Source organism: Notolabrus celidotus, chromosome 3 (genome assembly GCF_009762535.1).
Source record: "Notolabrus celidotus isolate fNotCel1 chromosome 3, fNotCel1.pri, whole genome shotgun sequence".
NCBI lineage: Eukaryota > Metazoa > Chordata > Actinopteri > Labriformes > Labridae > Notolabrus > Notolabrus celidotus.
Window position 1 is genome coordinate 5,266,859 of NC_048274.1, and position 21,402 is coordinate 5,288,260.

Consider the following 21,402-nt stretch of genomic DNA (forward strand, 5'->3'; position numbering starts at 1 on the left):
TATAAACACTTGAATGAGAAGGTGTTTCCATACTTTTGACTGGTAGTGTACATGTATGCTTTATATAGTAAACACTATATATAAACACACAGTGTTTATGCTCCAATGTGAGCTCAGTTTATGATTGACTAAGCCACACTGAGTCCAGATCCTCCTAAACTTCTCTTGACATGGTGTCTTAAAGTCCCTGGAGTTAGCTGCAGACCTCCTCCCTCCTTGCTCCCTCCTCCATTCCTCCTCACTCCCTCCCTCCTACCTACCTCCCTCTTCCTCCCTCCTCGCTCCCTCCTTCCTCCCTCCTGGCTCCCTCCTCGTTCCCTCCTCCCTTCTCGCTTCCTCCTTGCTCCCTCTCCTGTGTCTTTTCTTTAAAGCACACACTGCTGTTGTTTTAGCTTTAAGGAGAGCGTTAGACTGAAGAGGATGAAGATTTCAGCACTTCATCAAACTCAGATTGTGCTGCTGTGAATCTTTAAAGGTGTAGTTCTGGTTGAAACAGCATCTGTATTAATGTACTATGATGTACAGAGTCAGTACGTAGCCGTCAGACTGATTAAAGTAAGACTCCTCGTCATGAGAGAGAGAGCATGAGGACTTTCTTTCCCTCTGACAGAGTCTGTTCGTGTTTCTGACTCATGTCAAGAGTGATCCTGTGAAACGTCCTATCAGTGAATGAAACTCAGATACACCCTGGATTATGGCTCTGCGTCCAAGGGTCAAGGCAGTATGGAGGTAATGATACTGTATAACCGAGCACTGCGTCCAAAGGACCTCAGAGTCACTTTGGGAAGCAGCCGACATGTCAGCCAGGATCCTTGTGGTGCTGCTGGCTGTGACCGGCCTCATCTCTGCTCAGTCAGACTTGGAGAACGAGGCGAGGGACTTCCTGGAAAAGTTCGATGTGGAGGCCTCGGCGCACATGTACAACTACTCACTGGCATCATGGGCCTACAACACCGACATCTCGGAGGAGAACTCAGACAAACTGGTGAGCATCAGAGACCTTGATGTTCAGCTCCGTTCAACAGAAACACCTGATCTGATCTGTGTTTTTATTCTGTCCAGGCAGTCGAGGGGCAGATCTGGGGCCGCTTTTACTCCCAGATGTCAAATGAGTCATTGAAGTACCCCGTGGACCAGATCGCTGACCTCCAACTTAAATTACAGCTCATCTCCCTCCAAGACAAAGGCTCTGGTGCTCTTACCCCAGACAAAGCTGCACATGTGAGACTCCAGATAAAAGTCATTTATCCTCTGCTCCTCCAGCATGAGCTCCTCTGCAGGTTTGAACTGATGAAGTGTTTTCTCTCTGCAGCTGAGTAAGGTGCTGAGCGAGATGAGCACCATCTACAGCACAGCCACCGTGTGTCTCACCGAAGACCTCCTGAGCTGCCAGACTTTGGAGCCGGGTACGTTGTGTTCATGAAGACGGGTCAGATAAAGAGTTTATTATTAACACAGCTGCTCTGAACCAGGACCAGCGTTAATCACAGCTTCATGACCCATTCTTTAATTCTGCAGATTTAAGAGTTGCAGCTTCTCTGTGAAGAGGAAGTTAAAAACTGTGCTTTAATGTTAGATCTGACTTTATGTTGGAGAGTGAAATCCTCTTCATTTAATTTCAAAGTTTTATTCTCTGAACTCTGAGAAACTTTTAAACGTTGAGCTTTAGATCAGGAAGACCCCTGGTCTCTGTTTCAGTCTAAGTCTGATGGCTAAACTCAAACTTACTCCTTAAACTTCAGGAAACACTTTTAACATTTCACTAAAACAGATTCATACGATTCTTATTAGTCTTTTATCAGATAAAACTTCTCAGATTAACCCTTTAAAGGCCGACACGACCAGCGAGCACAGCCTTCATCACTTTAAATAAATCAGTCAGAGTGCGCTGAACCTCGAGCTGCTACGATAAACAACCTAATCATCAGAGTCGACTGATGACAAACTGAAGCAGAGATAAATACGTTTAGAGTGAACGACTCTATTAATTTACTGTACAGAGGGATCAGTGATGATATGAACGACTCTAAAATTTTACCGTACAGATGGATCAGTGATGATATGAACAACTCTATTATTTTACTGTACAGAGGGATCAGTGATGATATGAACGACTCTATTTTTTTACTGTACAGAGGGATCAGTGATGATATGAACGACTCTATTTTTTTACTGTACAGAGGGATCAGTGATGATATGAACGACTCTATTATTTTACCGTACAGAGGGATCAGTGATGATATGAACAACTCTATTATTTTACCGTACAGAGGGATTAGTGATCATAAGAACAACTCTATTATTTTACTGTACAGAGGGATTAGTGATCATAAGAACAACTCTACTATTTTACTGTACAGAGGGATCAGTGATGATATGAACAACTCTATTATTTTACCGTACAGAGGGATTAGTGATGATATGAACAACTCTATTATTTTACTGTACAGAGGGATTAGTGATGATATGAACAACTCTATTATTTTACTGTACAGAGGGATTAGTGATCATAAGAACAACTCTACTATTTTACTGTACAGAGGGATCAGTGATGATATGAACAACTCTATTATTTTACCGTACAGAGGGATTAGTGATGATATGAACAACTCTATTATTTTACTGTACAGAGGGATCAGTGATGATATGAACAACTCTATTATTTTACTGTACAGAGGGATTAGTGATCATAAGAACAACTCTACTATTTTACTGTACAGAGGGATCAGTGATGATATGAACAACTCTATTATTTTACCGTACAGAGGGATCAGTGATGATATGAACAACTCTATTATTTTACTGTACAGAGGGATTAGTGATTATAAGAACGATTCTATTATTTTACCATACAGAGGGATCAGTGATGATATGAACAACTCTATTATTTCACCATACAGAGGGATCAGTGATCATAAGAACAACTCTATTATTTTACTGTACAGAGGGATCAGTGATCATAGGAACAACTCTATTATTTGACCGTAAAGAGGGATCATTGATCATAAGAACGACTCCAGTCTTCATTGACTGAACCTTTCTTAGTGTTCTGCAGATCTGATGGTAAACACTAACCTGAGACCATGTCTTTGTTCTCAGGTCTGGAGAAGGTGATGGCTGAGAGCACAAACTACGGAGAGCGCCTGCATGTGTGGGAGAACTGGAGGAGGGAGGTTGGACAGAGGATGAGGCCGCTGTATGAAGACTACGTGGATCTGAAGAATGAAGCATCCAAACTTAACGGTACATAACAAAACATCAGAGTGTCCGTGCTCTTGTTCTCTCTGAAGAGAAACTCAATGAGTCTCACCTTTCCTTCAAGACTTCATCAGCAGGTGTGTCCACATATGAGCCTGTTAAAGACACACACATCAGTTTAAATGATGTCATCTCATTCAACTGCTGCTAAACTAACATCTCACTCAAGTAACGAGCCTCACATCACCACACAGACTGAAGTCAGCAACAATGCACCAGCCAAACCAGCCAAACCACCCAAACAACGAAGATGTTTGTAGCTGTTAGAGTTTCTGTGAACGAGACTGTTTATTTCTGACTTTGTTTTGTTCTCTCTGACACACGCACACACACACACACACACACACACACACACACACACAGGTTTTGAGGATTACGGAGCATACTGGAGATATAACTATGAGACCATCGAGAGTGACCCTGAGCTGAAGTACACCAGGGATGACCTGATGGAGGACGTGCGTGACGTTTACCAACAGGTAAAGTTAAAGTCTGTCTGCAGGGGGAGTCATTGATTGTCATTGTGATTTTATTGAAACAGTCGTTCATTGATGTTTCATTCATAGATCATGCCTTTATACAAAGAGCTGCACGCCTACGTGAGAGCCAAATTGATGGAGGTTTACCCTGGACACATCCAGTCAAACGGACCGCTGCCCGCCCACCTGCTGGGTACGTTCATCATCCAGGTTCTTACTTTGGGCCAAATCATTGAAGCAGGGGCAGACCAGAGAGGTGGCCAGGGGTGACTTAGGCCCCCTTTGACATCTGATTGAGTACGCTAATCTGTAATGACCTGTAACAGGAAAATTAAGAAAAAATAATTAAAAAGAAATGAAAAAGAAATAAAAATTAAACAGATAAATAAATACAAGTTAAATAAATACATAAATAATTAAATAAATACATAAATAAATACATGAATGGTGTAGGACAGGAATCACTCAATAATCAGAGGTAACCTTCACATTTCAACGTTTCCTGAATGTATTTAACACGTTGTTTAGTTGCGCTTTTTAAACACTATGCTCTTCATCATCACTTATTTTATTAATATTAATAGAATATTATTATTATGAGATCATTGTCTCATAATGTGACGTTTCTCTTCTCTGACTTTATTTCTGAGATGTACCCGTGACCTGTGAGTCTCTGAAGTGTATCTTACATTTATTACCAAGTGATCCAAACATGAATTTAATCCAGCATAGTGTTAGTTCAGGCACGCCACGCGGTCAAGTTCCGCCCACAGAACAGAACTGCTCTAAACGCCAGCCGCCATCAGCTGAGAGATCAGCTGACAGATCAGCTGATCCCATGTAATCATCCTGAAAGTGTTCATCTGTTTAAACTGCTTCAGCCAGCCTTTTCTTCCTGCTTCCTCTGCAAACTGCTCTACACCCCTCCTCTGGGGTCTTTGCTGATGCTCTTCCTGCCTTGGCTTTTCATGTATTCACATGAAAGAGAGGAGAGGTGTGCTCTCCCCACCTCAGGTTTTGACATTCCACGTAGGTAGGTGGAAGGGCAGGGAGCTGTCAGAACAGAGTCAAATATAACTTATTACATGGAGATAAATGATTGTTTGAGCAGATCGGTCGTGACTGAACTAAGATCGAAACCCAGATTTAGTAACACAACATTTTAACTTCAAAGAAAAAGTTATAAATAAATAAATAAATACATAAATACATGTTATATATAATGCTTTGTTTGACTGATCAAAGCTTTCAAGGTGCCATTTAAAAAAATGTTAACCTATCTTTGGACCAAAGAAAGTAACAAATCCAACCTGCTGCTCTGGTTTAGCTGAAAGCTCTCTTCGTTTGTTGGACTGCAATTCGTTCAGAAATATCTGTTGAGGGTTAGAAATACAAACACTCAGGTCTAATGTGGAAACATCTCAGTGTTCCCTGCGTGGTTAACAGGTTTGATTTTTCAGGTGACATGTGGGGAAGATTCTGGACCAATCTGTACAATCACTCCATCCCATTCCGGGATAAATTAGATATTGATGTCAGCGACACTATGGTGGAGCAGGTACAGTTCAGTGAAGAGACCCTTTCTCTTTCACCTCAAAAATGAAAGTTAGGACTTTATATTTTTACAGCTCACACTGAATTAAATTTGAATTCCAGGGCTGGACGGAAATTCGTTTTTTCAAAGAAGCAGAGAAGTTCTTCATGTCTGTCGGCCTGTACGAGATGTTCCCAAACTTCTGGGATGACTCCATGCTGACAAAACCTCCTGGCGGTACCAAGGTGGTCTGCCACCCCACAGCCTGGGACATGGGCAACAGAGAGGACTATAGGTACCGTTCACACACTCATCTCTGATCCAGAAAGAGCAAGATCTACATCCAGGAGTTCATTTAAAATAAAGTTGTATAGATATTATTTTATGGTTTTGATAAAAGTAATCTGTCTCTAGATCTGTGCCTGAAGGCCAGAGATATAAACCTGCTGGAACAATGGTATTGATTAATCTCTGAGTCATTCCTTCCTGCTGATAAAGATAACCAAAGTCTTTATGCTGTCAAATATTAACCCTTCACGCTGCCTCAGCATTCACTCACTTTTACGTTTAAGTGACGGGTAAAAAAATATTATCATAAAGAGCCAAAGTTAAAAAAAACATGCAAATCCAAAGAGTTCAAATGAGCCAATGAAATCTGTTCGGCATGAAGCTGCATCGTTCACCCATCTCTGTGGAAACGGTCTATTATTGGGCGTCAGTGGTTAAATTATCTGACTCATCAGAAACGTGACGGCTCCTTTATCAATCAAGTTTATCTGATACGGTACATTACCATGTCACACATCATGTGACTGCTGAACACCTCACCTCTCATGTCTACAGGATCAAAATGTGCACCAAGGTCAACATGGACGACTTCCTGACCGTGCACCACGAGATGGGTCACAACCAGTACCAGATGGCATACCGTAACCTAACCTACCCGCTGAGAGACGGAGCCAACGAGGGTTTCCACGAGGCCGTGGGAGAGATCATGTCCCTCTCTGCTGCAACGCCCAAACACCTGAAGGGCCTGGGCCTCCTGCCAGACAACTTTGTCTATGATGAAGGTACAGAGAACAGTCGAACAGATCCAGTGTCCCAAACATTCATGCTCCTTTCCACTTTAGACAGAATAACTACATCTACATCATAAATAAGGTCTGTGTTTGATCCCTGAGCTACAAGAAGAGTCCACAACAAGCTGTTGAGTTCATTTAAAGCTGGTCTCTGTAGTCTGTCAGAAAGACCTCTTTACTGAATCACTACAGCAGATATTTCAGCAGCATCACAGTGTGTGTGTTCAGCAACTCAACTCACTTAGTTTAACTGCAGAGATGAAGGAGTGAGGAACTGATGTCTCTAACCGTATGTGGGGGATCCTGCAGGTAGAGGTGGGGGGATCCTGCAGGTGGAGTTAGGGGATTCTGCAGGTGGAGGTGGGGGGATCCCGCAGGTAGAGTGGGGGGATCCTGCAGGTGGAGGTGGGGGGATCCTGGAGGTGGAGGTGGTGGGATCCTGCAGGTAGAGGTGGGGGCTCCTGCAGGTGGAGATGGGTGGATCCTGCAGGTGGAGGTGGTGGGATCCTGCAGCTGGATGTGGGGGATCCTGCAGGTGGAGGTGGTGGGATCCTGCAGGTGGAGGTGGTGGGATCCTGCAGCTGGATGTGGGGGATCCTGCAGGTGGAGGTGGTGGGATCCTGCAGGTGGAGTAGGTGGGATCCTGCAGGTGGAGTTGGTGGGATCCTGCAGGTGGAGGTGGGGGGATCCTGCAGGTAGAGGTGGGGGGATCCTGCAGGTAGAGGTGGGGGGCTCCTGTAGGTTGAGGTGGGGGGGCTAAAGCTGTGCAGCTCCAGTTGAAGGAATGAACTGTCAAGCATTGCGGTCAAAAGCGAGACTTAGGAGGAACCTAGAATGCTTTACAGCCACACCATGAGAGTGCAGAGCTGACCTTTACCAGAGGTCAGAGGTCAGAGAAGGGTTCAATCACTTCCTCAGTGACACAATTATTCACCTGGCCTTCACATCAGCCAACTCAACCTTCAGTATGTAGTTTTTACAGAACACCAACAGGGATCTGAACCTGAGAGGGAACGCTGCCCTTCAAAGTAGGACTGAGTCTGTCAGCACGTGTTGGCCCACCTGCACAGAGCACGACACACCTCCACCTGTTTACTTCCCAGAAGCAGATTATCAGAATAACATGACCTTTGAACTCTGCTCACTGTTATACAGCTGTCTTTTACTGACAGGGTTTAAATCAGGGTCATAAATCACCTGTTTTATGAAGCGTGCCAAAGACTTCAGGGTTTTACTGTAAATCAGTGCTTCAGAATAATAACGTCTCTGCGGAGAAAAGTTCAACATGCTTTATAAACAGACTCTCTGCTGACCCTCAGTGTTTGGTTCTTTGCCCTGCAGAGACAGAGATTAACTTCCTGATGAAACAGGCGCTGACCATCGTGGCCACACTGCCCTTCACCTACATGCTGGAGGAGTGGAGGTGGCAGGTGTTGGCAGGAAACATCACCAAGGATGAGTGGATGAAGCGCTGGTGGCAGATGAAGTGAGCAGAGACCTTTGTGAAGTATCTCCTAACAATCCTCTGATAGTCTGCTCATGTGCTGAGGTCCCGTAAAGACGTCCTCAGAGGTCTGAAGCGGGCGCAGCAGCTGGGTTTGGAGGTTTTTACAGCATCTTTGTGATGTTTTCAGGAGGGAGCTGGTCGGCGTTGTGGAGCCACTGCCAAGAGATGAGACCTACTGTGACCCCCCAGCTCTGTTCCACGTGTCCGGAGATTATTCTTTCATCAGGTAAAGATGTCCGGACTAAACATCTGCACAGAGGAGGAGAGCAGAAACATCTATACATCCAGAATATCAGACACTCAGTTTTCAGTTTAACTTCTCTTTGCAGGAGAACCAAAGATTTAAACCATCTTTAACTTCTTGAGTATTCAGAGTCGTATCAGAACATATTGAAATACTTAATTTATGTTCATCTGATTTACGTCAAGGTAAAAAGATGAACCTGGACTGACTCGCTCTCGGTTTTGCCTTCAGGCTGCATCAGGCCAGAAATGAGTAACAATACAAGCTTAGTATTTCAAGATGAGGGAGGTGTTAGGAAGGAGATTTCAAAAGAAAAGGTCAGGATTAAAACAAACCTGCTGTTAAACTTTATCTTCATGTGTTGTGAACGCAGGTACTTCACGAGAACCATCTACCAGTTTCAATTCCAGAAAGCGCTCTGCGAGGCGGCGAACCACACCGAAGCCTTGTCCTCGTGCGACATCACGGGCTCAAAAGCAGCAGGAACCAAGCTGAGGTCAGGACTCTGTTTCACCTCATGATCTTACACATGCAGCAGGATCTTCATCATCCTCATCATCATCACCTTCCTTTGTCAGGAATATGTTGGAGCTGGGACGGTCCCAGTCCTGGACCAGGGCTCTGCGAACGATATCTGGTGATACCAGGATGGACGCGGGCCCCCTGCTGGACTATTTCCAGAAGCTGTATGTTTGGCTGAAGGAGGACAACATCAAACACAAGCGAACCGTCGGCTGGAACCCAGCAATAGACCCATGTGAGTATGAGAGAGGCACTGAAGTTAATATTTAATCCACTAACACGATGATTAATACACGTACTGACCTTTAGCTGGAGTCAGAGTGTAGATTAATAACTCTCACAGGACTATCTGGCACAATAACACCTGGAAGAGTTCAGTTGGCTCAGTCATATTTATTTGAAAGTTTCATGAGGTTACACTTATTGTTTGTAGTTCTTGAAGACACAGAGTTCAGTTTCACCTTTTTATCTTGTCCCTTTGAAAAGCAACTCTCCTAATCCTCACTGATCACAGCGATACATTTAATCAAACTGTAGGAAATGTCAACAAATAAATGTACAGTTTTCAATAAGATGTGGTTGTATAACGATGGCTGTGCCAGATTTTGACCCCAAAACAAGCATGTGTCACTTTCAGATTATAATTATGAGATTAAAAATTATAATGAGTAGATTAAATGTATAATTATGAGATTAAAGTTATGATTATTAGATTAATTATGATAGCAAAAGTTATAATAATGAGAGTAAAAGTTATAATAATGAGAGTAAAAGTTATAATCATGAGATTAAAGTTATAATTATGGGATCAAAGTTATTATAATGATATTAAAGATAAATTATGAGATTAATGTTCATAATTATGAGATTACACGTTATAATAATGAAATTAAAATTATAATTATAAATGTAAAAGTTATAACTATGAGATTAAAGTTATAATTATGAGATTATAAATTATAATTATGAGTTTAAAAGTTATAATAATAAGATTAAAAGTTATTATTATGAGATTGTAAATTATAATTATGACATTAAAGTTATAATAATAAGATTTAAAGTTATAATTATGAGATTAAAAGTAGTTATTATGAGATTATAAATTATAATAATGCGATTGAAGTTACAAGTATGAGATTCAAAGTTATAATTATTAGATTGAAAGTTATAATTTTGAGATTAAAAGTTATAATTTGAGATTAAAGTTATAATTATGACTTTTTATCTCATATCTTTTATTACGTTTATTATCAAAGCCCTGTCTGTCTAAAAATTGGCGTACATACAAAACAGATCTAGGGTGCTGATTGGTGGATTTGAGAGATGCCCGTTGGCAGATCTGTTTCCGTCTTTATGCTAGGCTAGGCTAACGAAGGCAAAGCTGGAGTTAAATATTTATTGTTCTAAAGAGAGATGGTTAATTTGACTTCATGCAAAAGAGTAACTTAGCTTGTTTTTTAAACATGTGAACTTCTCTTTGTGTTTAATGTGTTTTTCTCGTGTTGTATACAGAGAGGTCACTGAGGTCTATTTAATACTCTGATGTGTAAAGCTGCCCTGGGACATTTAAACCACAAGAATGGAAAAACACCACTCTCACCATCACGTGACAGGTGTGACTAAGTGAGAGTGACATTTTTGCTGTTTCACTCGAAAAAGGCTCTGATGGAAAAAACAGAGTGAGAAAAGTCCCTATGACGTAAGAAGGGAAGTCGAGAAAACACAGACTGAAGTCACAGATGTTTTCATGACAAATGTTTTCATAATCAAACCGCATTAATTCACTGAAAGGATCTTTTCATTGGAAGACATAGATGTCCCTATGCCAAACTCATGCCAATGATTCAATGCTCACATAATACCTGCAGACGGTCAGTTCAGGTATGTTTTATTGGGTCTCCTGGAGAAACTGTGAGGAAATAAAGACCTGCAGGTTATATTTAAAGAAACGTGTGTTTAAAATGACTTTTCCTAAATGATTGTTCATTTCAAAAACTAATGTTTCAGTTGAGTTGATGCTCTGCCAGGTGTTCGATGTACTGTTTGATATCTGACACTGTTCAGCCTGAATAATGGATTGTATTATTCATCACAGATTCAAAGGATTCCATTAAAGTGAGGCTGAGTCTGAAGGCTGCCATGGGCGAAGACGCTGTGAGTATCATTAACCTTTATCAAAGTGATGTTTCTGTATCAGGGTTACAGTGGTGACTACATGTCCATTTAGCACCTTTAAATCAACATCAGTGTTTTTCCATCATGGTTAATCTACTGACGTGTGTTTCAGTACTCCTGGAACGACAACGAAATGTTCCTGTTCAAGGCCAACATGGCGTACGCTCTGAGGCAGTACTACGCCCAAATGAACAAGACGATGGAGTTTACGTAAGCATCAACTCAAGACCAACGATATGACAACACTCTCTGTTTCCTGTGACTGAATGCTGGAAGCTCAGTTTAATAACAGTCTTGGTTTAATGAGAGTTTTCTGTTTGGACCTGCAGATCTAAAGACATCATCGTCTGTAATGTAACTGAGAGAGTCTCCTTCATCATGGTGGTCACTTATCCAGACTCTGTCTCCACAAATGTCCCAAAGAAGGATCTGGAGGCTGCCATACGGTGAGGATCCAGCTGACTGTCTAACACAGAAGTTTCAAGTGTTTTCTGCTGGAACTGATGTAATCATTCTCAGGACAGCTTTCTTCAGACAGAGTAATAAGGATCCATTTCCATATTGATTCAGGTTAAGCCGAGGCCGAATCAACGACGCCTTCCAGCTGAATGACAACACACTGGAGTTTTTGGGGATCCCCCCAACTCTGGCCCCCCCTGTGCAGCAGCCAGTGGAGGTGTGGCTGGTGGTGTTCGGGGTGGTCATGGGAATCGTGGTTCTAGCAGGCGTCTACCTGGTCGTCTCAGGTGTCAGAGAGCGCAAGAAGTAAGTTAACTCTTCAGGCAAAGACACATTTCTACCCTGTAAAACGTGTGATGTGTCTGTAGATTAGCTGTGACGTGTCTGTAGATTAACTGTGATGTGTCTGTAGATTAACTGTGACGTGTCAGTAGATTAACTGTGACGTGTCAGTAGATTAACTGTGATGTGTCAGTAGATTAATTGTGACATGTCAGTAGATTAACTGTGACTTGTCAGTAGTTTAACTGTGACGTGTCAGTAGATTAACTGTGATGTGTCAGTAGATTAATTGTGACATGTCAGTAGATTAACTGTGACTTGTCAGTAGTTTAACTGTGATGTGTCTGTAGATTAACTGTGATGTGTCTGTAGATTAACTGTGATGTGTCAGTAGATTAACTGTGATGTGTCTGTAGATTAACCGTGACGTGTCTGTAGATTAACTGTGACATGTCTGTAGATTAATTGTGACGTGTCTGTAGATTAACTGTGACGTGTCTGTAGATTAACTGTGACATGTCAGTAGATTAACTGTGACGTGTCAGTAGATCAACTGTGACGTGTCTGTAGATTAACTGTGATGTGTCTGTAGATTAACTGTGATGTGTCAGTAGATCAACTGTGACGTGTCTGTAGATCAACTGTGACATGTCTGTAGATTAATTGTGACGTGTCTGTAGATTAACTGTGACATGTCAGTAGATTAACTGTGACATGTCAGTAGATAAACTGTGATGTGTCTGTAGATTAACTGTGATGTGTCAGTAGATCAACTGTGACGTGTCTGTAGATTAACTGTGATGTGTCAGTAGATCAACTGTGACGTGTCTGTAGATCAACTGTGACATGTCTTTAGATTAATTGTGACGTGTCTGTAGATTAACTGTGACATGTCAGTAGATTAACTGTGACATGTCAGTAGATTAACTGTGATGTGTCTGTAGATTAACTGTGATGTGTCAGTAGATTAACTGTGATGTGTCTGTAGATTAACTGTGACGTGTCTGTAGATTAACTGTGACGTGTCTGTAGATTAACTGGGATGTGTTGGTCGATTAACTGTGATGTGTCTGTAGATTAACTGTGATGTGTCTGTAGATTAACTGTGACGTGTCTGTAGATTAACTGTGATGTGTCTGTAGATTAACTGTGATGTGTCTGTAGATTAACTGTGACGTGTCTGTAGATTAACTGTGATGTGTCTGTAGATTCACTGTGACTTGTCTGTAGATTAACTGTGACGTGTCTGTAGATTAACTGTGACGTGTCTGTAGATTAACTGTGATGTGTCTGTAGATTAACTGTGATGTGTCTGTAGATTAACTGTGATGTGTCTGTAGATTCACTGTGACTTGTCAGTAGATTAACTGTGATGTGTCAGTAGATCAACTGTGACATGTCAGTAGATTAACTGTGATGTGTCTGTAGATTAACTGTGATGTGTCTGTAGATTAACAGTGATGTGTCTGTAGATTAACTGTGATGTGTCTGTAGATTAACTGTGACATGTCTGTAGATTAACTGTGACGTGTCTGTAGATTAACTGTGACATGTCAGTAGATTAACTGTGACATGTCAGTAGATTAACTGTGACGTGTCTGTAGATTAACTGTGATGTGTCAATAGATTAACTGTGATGTGTCTGTAGATTAACTGTGATGTGTCTGTAGATTAACTGTGATGTGTCAGTAGATTAACTGTGTTTCTTGTTCTGTCTGAAGGAAACCTGCAAAGCCTATCGTGGAGAATCCTTATGACTTGAACTTTGAAGGAGAAACCAACAAAGCGTTTGACGACAGTGACAATGAACAAACTGGATTCTGAGTCTCGCCCTTGGAGCGGAGAGGAAAACGTCCTTTAGATAAAATAAACTCACATCCCATGAGCTCTTAACAACCTTCATAATAACTTCTAAATGTCTAAATGTGGGAAAGATTTAGTTTGTCGAGTTTTAGAAAGTGTGTGTAATTTAATGTAAACTTAATTATTCTAAATGCTGAGTAGACTTCAGTGTGTACTGAGTGTTGTTCTTAAACTCCTCACACTTAGATCCACCTCCAGCTGAATTCAGAGGGTGCTGTTTTTAGACCGTTAATTTCTGTCTGTTTGAAGGTTTACATTTTGAAATAATGACTCATGTTTAACTTTGTGTATACTATAATGAGCTCAAACTTTATATAATATAAAGGTATTTTGGAATAATGTAGTATACTTTGATTACATGTACTTTCTTTATGTATTGTAAAATGTAAATTTTATACTTGAAATATTATATAAATATAATTTTAATAACTCAAGTGTGTCTAAATGTTTAATTCAGCTCTTAAAGTTTAAAGCTGTACCAGAAACACTTTAATACACTCATTATCACAGACATCAGAGCGTCACAGAGATCACAGCAGACACTCAGAGCTTCATCAGACACTCTGACACAAACAGGAGAATCTGGAAGTCTTGATCTGATGACAGTTTAAAGATTTATTCAGAGCGCAGGTCACACGTTCATTAATCCTAACCCAGGACGTCACCTTCACATGTGATACAAATAAGCTTAATGTCCTGTTGTTGAGATTTGGGCACTCAGCAGGAAGTTCAAACACTTTGTTTTGTGACACTATTTCAACCTGTTGTACATTTTAATACTGTCAAACCAGGCTTGGTGAAAAATGTACAGAAAAGACTATAGCTATTGTAAGTGTTTAAATTTGTATTAATACAGTTGATTCATATCACATCATAAAACAAGGTTTAATGTGTATAAAACAATGTTTAAAAAAGCCATTAAGTCACCTTCAATAACCAAAGACGGCACCATAAAAGTCCAATAATTAAAATCCAGGTAAACACAAACACAGGAGCATTTTCGGTCTGTTATATGATACTGATACATATCTACGTTCTTCTGCAATGGCAGAATTTGACTTTGTTGAGCGTGTATAAACACCAGGTTCAAAACAACAAACACAAATTTCTCTTTTCTAACTGAATGAAATGAGAACCTCCAGAGAAGGTGACTGCCTCACTTCTGAATGATAAAGAGGAACAGGTGATCTTCACTTCCTCCATCCCGCTGTGCCATGGCCACCGACTGGGAGTTGACGATTTGGATGAACCAGCCTCGGTGTAGCGCCGACTCAAACTTCTGATGAGGGCTGTCGGGCTTCATGAAGAAGACGAAGGAGAGGGTGCTCTCGTCACTCTTTGAGATGTGCTTCAGCCTCTGCTTCTCACACATCTACGACAGCCACAAACATGCAAAGAGCCATAAGTCTCACTGTGAGGTTCAATGATATCGCTCAGTAAAGGTATTTACCTCCGCTCGCAGCAGCACACGCTCCCCTTCCTTACAGCACCGCAGGAAGCAGTTGGACCCGGTGAAGTTCAGGACCACTGGCTTCCCTTTAGAGAACCAGTTGAAGTAGGTGGACTTGTAGGAGTAGATAGTGATCTTTTCTGAACACAAAGCACATTTGATTTCATCACTTAAAGCAGCATGGACCGTCAATAACTCAGAGAAATAAACAGATGAATACAGAACATGGTGATCAATAAATGATCGATCTGTGATCGAGTCAGAAAGAACTGTGCGGATCAAACGTGGCAGAAACCACAGACCTGGATTGGGTGAAGTGTAGACGCTGTTCTGCGAGCAGAGACCTCGGAGGTATTGGTGAGAGGCTGCATGTCTGATTGCATAGTTGGCCTGCTTCTCCTGCTTGAACCCTCCTCCTCCTCCTCCTCCTCCTCCTCTGGCAACTGAAATCAGAGCATTTAATACAAAGTTTTAATCTTCATCACACGGCCTCCTCTTCACCACCGTCTTCCTTTTTGTGTGTCGATCTTATGGTGGTGATATTACCGTGTCTCCATGTCAGCCTGTGACTCTGGTTTTTAAAGGTGTATTACAAATAAAGATGTTTTTTTACCACAGATAATAGATATAAAGGATCTCTGATCTACTGATTCCTTATTGATCACTGGCAGGTTTGAATCCTGAATGAAACTGTGTGTCCTTCATGTCTGGACTGATAAAGACTTGTTTTATCTGATAAATGTTCTTTACTGAAGTCTGATGTTCAAGAAACTTTAGAAAGTCGTGTTGGCACTTTTGTAAAAGTTAAAGGTGTTGATATTTCTTCAGTTTTTAGCTAACCTTCTTTGTGTTCTTTAAAAAAACAAGTGCAGAACGAGTGTAAACATCTGAGCAGGAAAAGAGACTCACCGAGCACCACCTTACTGGATTCTGACACCAGCACCACGTCGTCGAAGGTGCATCCCGTCCCGCCACACCCCCCACAGGGACTGCTCATGTCACAGCCCCGCCCCTTCACCACAGATATCGTGGTCTTCGCCATGGAAACGACCAGCATGTCCCCTCCCTCCCACTTCTCTCCATTATTAACCTCTTCCTCTGAACCCCCACACCCCTGGTCTACCCCCTCCTGTCCCTCTTCATTCTCCGTCAAGTCCTCCTCTCTCTTCATCTCCATGCAGAAACTCAGCACTGTGGTCTCCTTAGAGACCGGATGGATGGTGTCCTCAGCTTGGGGGGGGCGCCACGTGTGCTCCTTCATCACTTCAGCTTTGTGCACCGTCTGAGGATCAGAGAGGGAGAGAAGTCCACGTGGGTCAGACTATTGACTGTCAATCAATCAATCAATCAATCAATCAATCAATCAATCAATCAATCAATCAATCAATCAATCAATCAATCAATCAATCAATCAATCAATCAACCAACCAACCAACCAACCAACCAACCAACCATCCTAACATTAAACCTCCTAATACAGCACTGAAGATCCCTAAGGTCTCAGGTTGGTCCAGTCTTCAGGTGGTATAAGTCCACAGGTGGGTCAGGTCTCAGGTGTGTCCAGTCCTTAGGTGGGTCCAGACCTCAGGTTGGACAGGTCTCAGGTGGTTCCAGTCCTTAGGTGGGTCCAGTCCTCATGGGGTCAGGTTACAGGTGGTTCCAGTTCTCAGGTGGGTCCAGTCCCCAGGTAAGTCCAATTCTCAGGTGGGTCAGGTCTTGGGTGGGTCCAGTCCCCAGGTAAGTCCAATCCTCAAGTGGGTCCAGTCCTCAGGTGGGTTAAGACCTCAGGTGGATCCAGTCTTCAGATGGGTCCAGTCCTCAGGTGGATCCAGGCCTCAGGTGGATCCAGTCCTCAGGTGGATCCAGGCCTCAGGTGGGTTTAGTCCTCAGGTGGGTCCAGGCCTCAGGTGGGTTTAGTCCTCAGGTGGGTCCAGTCCTCAGGTAGGTCCAGGCCTCAGGTGGGTTTAGTCCTAGATTGGGACCAGCCTTAGGTGGGTCTAGACATCAGGTTGGACCAGACCCGAGATGCGTCCAATCCTCACGTTAGTCCATCTCTAACATGGAGGAGGCGGGGACTATGAGCCATGATGCAGCCCGTCAGCAGGGGGAGCTCCACACCTTCACAGTCAAAGAACTCGTTGGTGTTCTCTTTGATAGACAGACCAGTTAAAGACTTCCTGAGATGCTAAAGACCATCTTTGAACCTGTGGACTCACCAGCTGTGGGTTCCCCTCGGCCAACATGTCAGCCAGCTCCTCTGGAGTCAGATCCTGCAGGTCTGTGCCGTTTATCTGCATCAGTTTGTCTCCTCTCCTGATAAAACAGTAAAAACAAAGGAGCTATAAGTTCTCAGCTCATCATTACTCTCACTGCCGTTTTGTCATCATTAGATATTAACTTCTGTTCCAACCACGTCTGTGTGTTTGCTTTAAAAGAAGATAACTTTTAGTTTGATGCCTGGAAGACAAAGAAGCTGAAACTGGTCAAGGTGTTTTCTCATTTAAACCTTTAAGCGAATCAAAGTGCATCTCTAAAGCATCATCAGAGAGATCCTCTGTATGAGAGGTACTGCTTTTTTGTTTCTGAGGCATCCAGAGTCCAGAAAATAAAGGACTTGAACGTCTTATAGAAGAGCAGAGCATCAGGATCAAAACGTAGTCCCTACAGAGCAAGACTGTGACTAACGGCCTCCTGCAGTCACAGGTCACACCCTGGATTAAATCATGAATGTTAGAGGATTATGGAGCCAGGTTTTCAGGGGCAGTGATGAAGAGTCTCTGATCAACATGAGGACAGAGTATCGAAGCACATGATCAGGAGTTTATAAAGAGGATGATTCTTCCTGTTGTCTATTTCTCTTATTTCAGTTCTTTACAAAATTATTTATTTAATCTTGTATGACACCAACAAAAAACCGAACCATGTTCAAAGATCAGAAACAAAGTTTGATCCATTAACAGTCTGAGAGAAAGAAAGAGCTTCTACCTGACAAACATCTTCTCTCCTTTTCTGCTCTTCATCACGTTTTCCACCTGGTACTCATGCTTCCCTTCACTGACCTGATGAACGATGAGCACGCCTCCCTTCATCACAGACTCCTGGTGAAAAACAAACTTTTTCAACATGTGACACAGTAAACATGAGAGTCCTACTGTCTGTTGAATCCCCGGCGGCTCCGTGGTGACTGATGCGTTATTTCTGTGCTGCCCAGTTCCTCTTTGAGGACAGTAACGTTTTTAAATTTTAAATGTGTATGTTTTGTCACCCACCTTGTGATCCATGCTGTCAGACGTGTTTTCTGCTGATGGAACCAGAAAGTGAAGACAGGTGGAGAAGTCACTCTTTTAAGGCCTCGTGCTTCTGCTTTGTCTGAGTGAAAGAGGAAGCAGGGACGAGGGGTCACTCAGCGCAGGCATTGAAGGGGAACTGATGTCAGGAGAGGAAGTGAACATTGAATAGTAAATCTACAACAAACAGTGATTTTTAAAAAACAGAACTTGTGACTATTGTTTACAAGAGAGGCAAGAAGTCACCGCATGTATCGCTCAAGTATGTCTCTTACATTTTACATCCACGCGACAAGCTTATTGATTTTATTAGACTCATTTTTATATTGTTCTTTTTTAAAAACTCCTCCCTGCATGGTGACATGGAGTGCTCTAACAGGCGCCATTAAATAAAATGTAATATTATAATCATTATTATTATTAATGAAAATATGATCCCTCATGGAACTCAGGCCTGACTGTAGGTTACTTAAGGTCTCAAAGACTAGTATGGGAGGTAAAACCTACAACTCTCAGGCCTCTGTCCTGTGGAATATTCAACCAGGCTCAGGAGGCAAAACCCTCCTGTACATATTAAAGTATGCTCAACACTGTTTGATAGAGAACACCGCGAGGGCTTACACTTGCTTTGTAACAGGCATTACTTAAGGGTGTGTAGGCTTAGATTAGCTTTGGATCAGGTGCTATTAATGCTGGTATAGGCTCTCACTTGCTTTGTAACAGGCCCTATTAATGCTGGTATAGGCTCTCGCTTGCTTTGTAACAGGCCCTATTAATGCTGGTATAGGCTCTCGCTTACTTTGTAACAGGCCCTATTAATGCTGGTATAGGCTCTCGCTTGCTTTGTAACAGGCCCTATTAATGCTGGTATAGGCTCTCGCTTGCTTTGTAACAGGCCCTATTAATGCTGGTATAGGCTCTGGCTTGCTTTGTAACAGGCCCTATTAATGCTGGTATAGGCTCTCGCTTGCTTTGTAACAGGCCCTATTAATGCTGGTATAGGCTCTCGCTTACTTTGTAACAGGCCCTATTAATGCTGGTATAGGCTCTCACTTGCTTTGTAACAGACCCTATTAATGCTGGTATATGCTCTCACTTGCTTTGTAACAGACCCTATTAATGCTGGTATAGGCTCTCGCTTGCTTTGTAACAGGCCCTATTAATGCTGGTATAGGCTCTTGCTTGCTTTGTAACAGGCCCTATTAATGCTGGTATAGGCTCTTGCTTGCTTTGTAACGGGCCCTATTAATGCTGGTATAGGCTCTCACTTGCTATGTAACAGGCCCTATTAATGCTGGTATAGGCTCTCACTTGCTTTGTAACAGGCCCTATTGATGCTGGTATAGGCTCTTGCTTGCTTTGTAACGGGCCCTAATAATGCTGGTATAGGCTCTTGCTTGCTTTGTAACAGGCCCTATTAATGCTGGTATAGGCTCTCACTTGCTATGTAACAGGCCCTATTAATGCTGGTATAGGCTCTCACTTGCTTTGTAACAGGCCCTATTGATGCTGGTATAGGCTCTTGCTTGCTTTGTAACGGGCCCTATTAATGCTGGTATAGGCTCTTGCTTGCTTTGTAACAGGCCCTATTAATGCTGGTATAGGCTCTTGCTTGCTTTGTAACGGGCCCTATTAATGCTGGTATAGGCTCTTGCTTGCTTTGTAACAGGCCCTATTAATGCTGGTATAGGCTTTCGCTTGCTTTGTAACAGGCCCTATTAATGTTGGTATAGGCTCTCACTTGTTTTGTAACAGGCCCTATTAATGCTGGTTCATTGTTATCAGTCATATTTAATAATAAGTTTATTGATATATGAGTGATATATGTATTATTTTGGATAAAGTTAGAGTTTAAGTTTGTTAGTGTCTCTGGTCCATCACTCCGGTCTTACTGTGACTTGTACTCGTTGTTCTGTGTCGAGTATTGAGTTGCTTTGTGTAGTACAGGATATTATTCCACCACTCGCTCCCTCTCTCTCTCCTTCGACCCATCCACCTGAGGCAGATATCTGAGCACAGGTGAGTCTGGTCCTGCTCGAGTTCTGAATAAGAAGTGGTTGACACAGGTCAGCTGACTCTCTGCTTTCTCTGTGGGTGAACACTTCCTTAATCTTTGCCAGTTTACAGTCGAATGTTTTCATGAAGACAAAACTCTGAGCGGAGAGAAGAGGAAATGACTACTGTTCGTTTTATGTAACGTTAGATGTGGAACTACTAAGAGAAAACGACTTCCTTCTGTGTCAGTGAGATACTCTAAAGTGGAGCGGTGAATACTGATGCAGAATCATGTCGTGTTGGCTCTCTGGACGGTTCCTCGTCACAGAGGCCGAGCGGACTGGGATCACCAGTGGGTGACCTCCAGAGAGATACTTCATACAACCCCACTTCAAAAAAGGGAACTATCCCTTTAAGACAGGGCGTGAACTGTGCTTCACATTGAACAATGATAAGTCAGACCATAAAACCACAGCCGGTGACATCGCTTTACGTTTACAAACTGGAACTATGAAGCGAACGACATTGAGCTGGTTAGCTTAGCTTAACATGAAGACTGAAACAAGGCTAGGAACAGCCTGGATGTGTTCGAAGCAGCTCTTTAGCTCAGTACAGTCTACTGATGTTTGAAATATACAGACTGCTTTAAATGAACTTTGTGGGGCTCTTTGTGCTTTAATTCCCCTTATTGAGTCTTTAGGCCCATGTAACACACGGACACCTCAGTGTTTATGCTTAGCTCTCCTGGCTGTAGCTTCATGTTGAAAGGACAGATGTGAGTCTTACTCTGAGCTTAAACATCGATAGGACTTTCACACGGATAAATAAAAAAGGAAGACATAATAAAAGGTCAAACAGTTGTCGTGCAGATTTCCTTGTTTACAGTTTTCCACCTGTGATGAGTTGTGTTACTAAATTTACAAACACACACACTGAAGCTATTTCCAGCTTTCCCTGTTGAGCCAGTGAAGTCCGGCTAAATCTGTAGACGCTGAGGAGGATTGGGTTACATGAGAAGCCGTACTGTGGCAAAGTTTCAGGTCTAACAGACGCTGCAGAGCCAAGACCGCGTTCCTGCTTCTCAGAGGCTGACCAACACCAACTCAAGGTACTGTGACGCATGGCGTGTCTCTGACTGCTCAGACATTTTCTTATGATTGTCTCATGATAGGAAGCACTGCTGACCCCTACTGTGAAATATCTCCCTGAGAGCGTCCCTTCAAGCTGTCAGAGACCTGACTGTGTGTTTGTCATGGTGTGTGCTTCAG

The 21,402-nt window shown here is 42.4% G+C and overlaps 2 protein-coding genes across 3 annotated transcripts; one reads left to right on the top strand and one right to left on the bottom strand.

Moving 5' to 3' along the window:
* Positions 1-564: 564 nt before the first annotated feature.
* On the top strand, positions 565-13,836 carry ace2 (angiotensin I converting enzyme 2). Its single transcript, XM_034679514.1, has 18 exons — positions 565-985; positions 1,063-1,221; positions 1,313-1,406; positions 3,100-3,243; positions 3,622-3,737; positions 3,825-3,930; positions 5,198-5,295; positions 5,394-5,566; positions 6,115-6,341; positions 7,692-7,836; positions 7,985-8,083; positions 8,475-8,597; positions 8,680-8,858; positions 10,719-10,777; positions 10,911-11,008; positions 11,128-11,244; positions 11,369-11,563; positions 13,261-13,836. Exons 1-18 carry the CDS (start codon positions 797-799, stop codon positions 13,361-13,363), a joined length of 2,424 nt encoding a protein of 807 aa, XP_034535405.1. The 5' UTR covers positions 565-796; the 3' UTR covers positions 13,364-13,836.
* A 161-nt stretch (positions 13,837-13,997) lies between these two features.
* On the bottom strand, positions 13,998-18,232 carry il1fma (interleukin-1 family member A). Of its 2 annotated transcripts, XM_034679516.1 has the most exons (7): positions 18,122-18,232; positions 17,838-17,950; positions 17,069-17,165; positions 15,762-16,134; positions 15,155-15,295; positions 14,853-14,992; positions 13,998-14,774 (listed from the first exon to the last, which is right to left on the bottom strand). In XM_034679516.1, exons 1-7 carry the CDS (start codon positions 18,131-18,133, stop codon positions 14,559-14,561), a joined length of 1,092 nt encoding a protein of 363 aa, XP_034535407.1. In that variant the 5' UTR covers positions 18,134-18,232; the 3' UTR covers positions 13,998-14,558. The 2 variants fall into 2 exon arrangements, with proteins under 2 accessions (XP_034535407.1, XP_034535406.1); XM_034679515.1 differs by lacking the exon at positions 18,122-18,232 and having other exon boundaries at positions 17,838-18,023.
* Positions 18,233-21,402: the final 3,170 nt, after the last annotated feature.

Coding starts and splice junctions, on each gene's coding strand:
- ace2 (XM_034679514.1), top strand. CDS start 797: ATGTCAGCCAGGATCCTTGTGGTGCTGCTGGCTGTGACCGGCCTCATC. Junction 1,222..1,312: donor CCCCAGACAAAGCTGCACAT/GTGAGACTCCAG, acceptor TTCTCTCTGCAG/CTGAGTAAGGTGCTGAGCGA. Junction 3,738..3,824: donor TGCGTGACGTTTACCAACAG/GTAAAGTTAAAG, acceptor TTTCATTCATAG/ATCATGCCTTTATACAAAGA.
- il1fma (XM_034679515.1), bottom strand. CDS start 17,977: ATGTTGAAAAAGTTTGTTTTTCACCAGGAGTCTGTGATGAAGGGAGGC. Junction 17,166..17,837: donor GGAGAGAAGATGTTTGTCAG/GTAGAAGCTCTT, acceptor CTGTTTTATCAG/GAGAGGAGACAAACTGATGC. Junction 16,135..17,068: donor CCGAGGGGAACCCACAGCTG/GTGAGTCCACAG, acceptor TCTGATCCTCAG/ACGGTGCACAAAGCTGAAGT.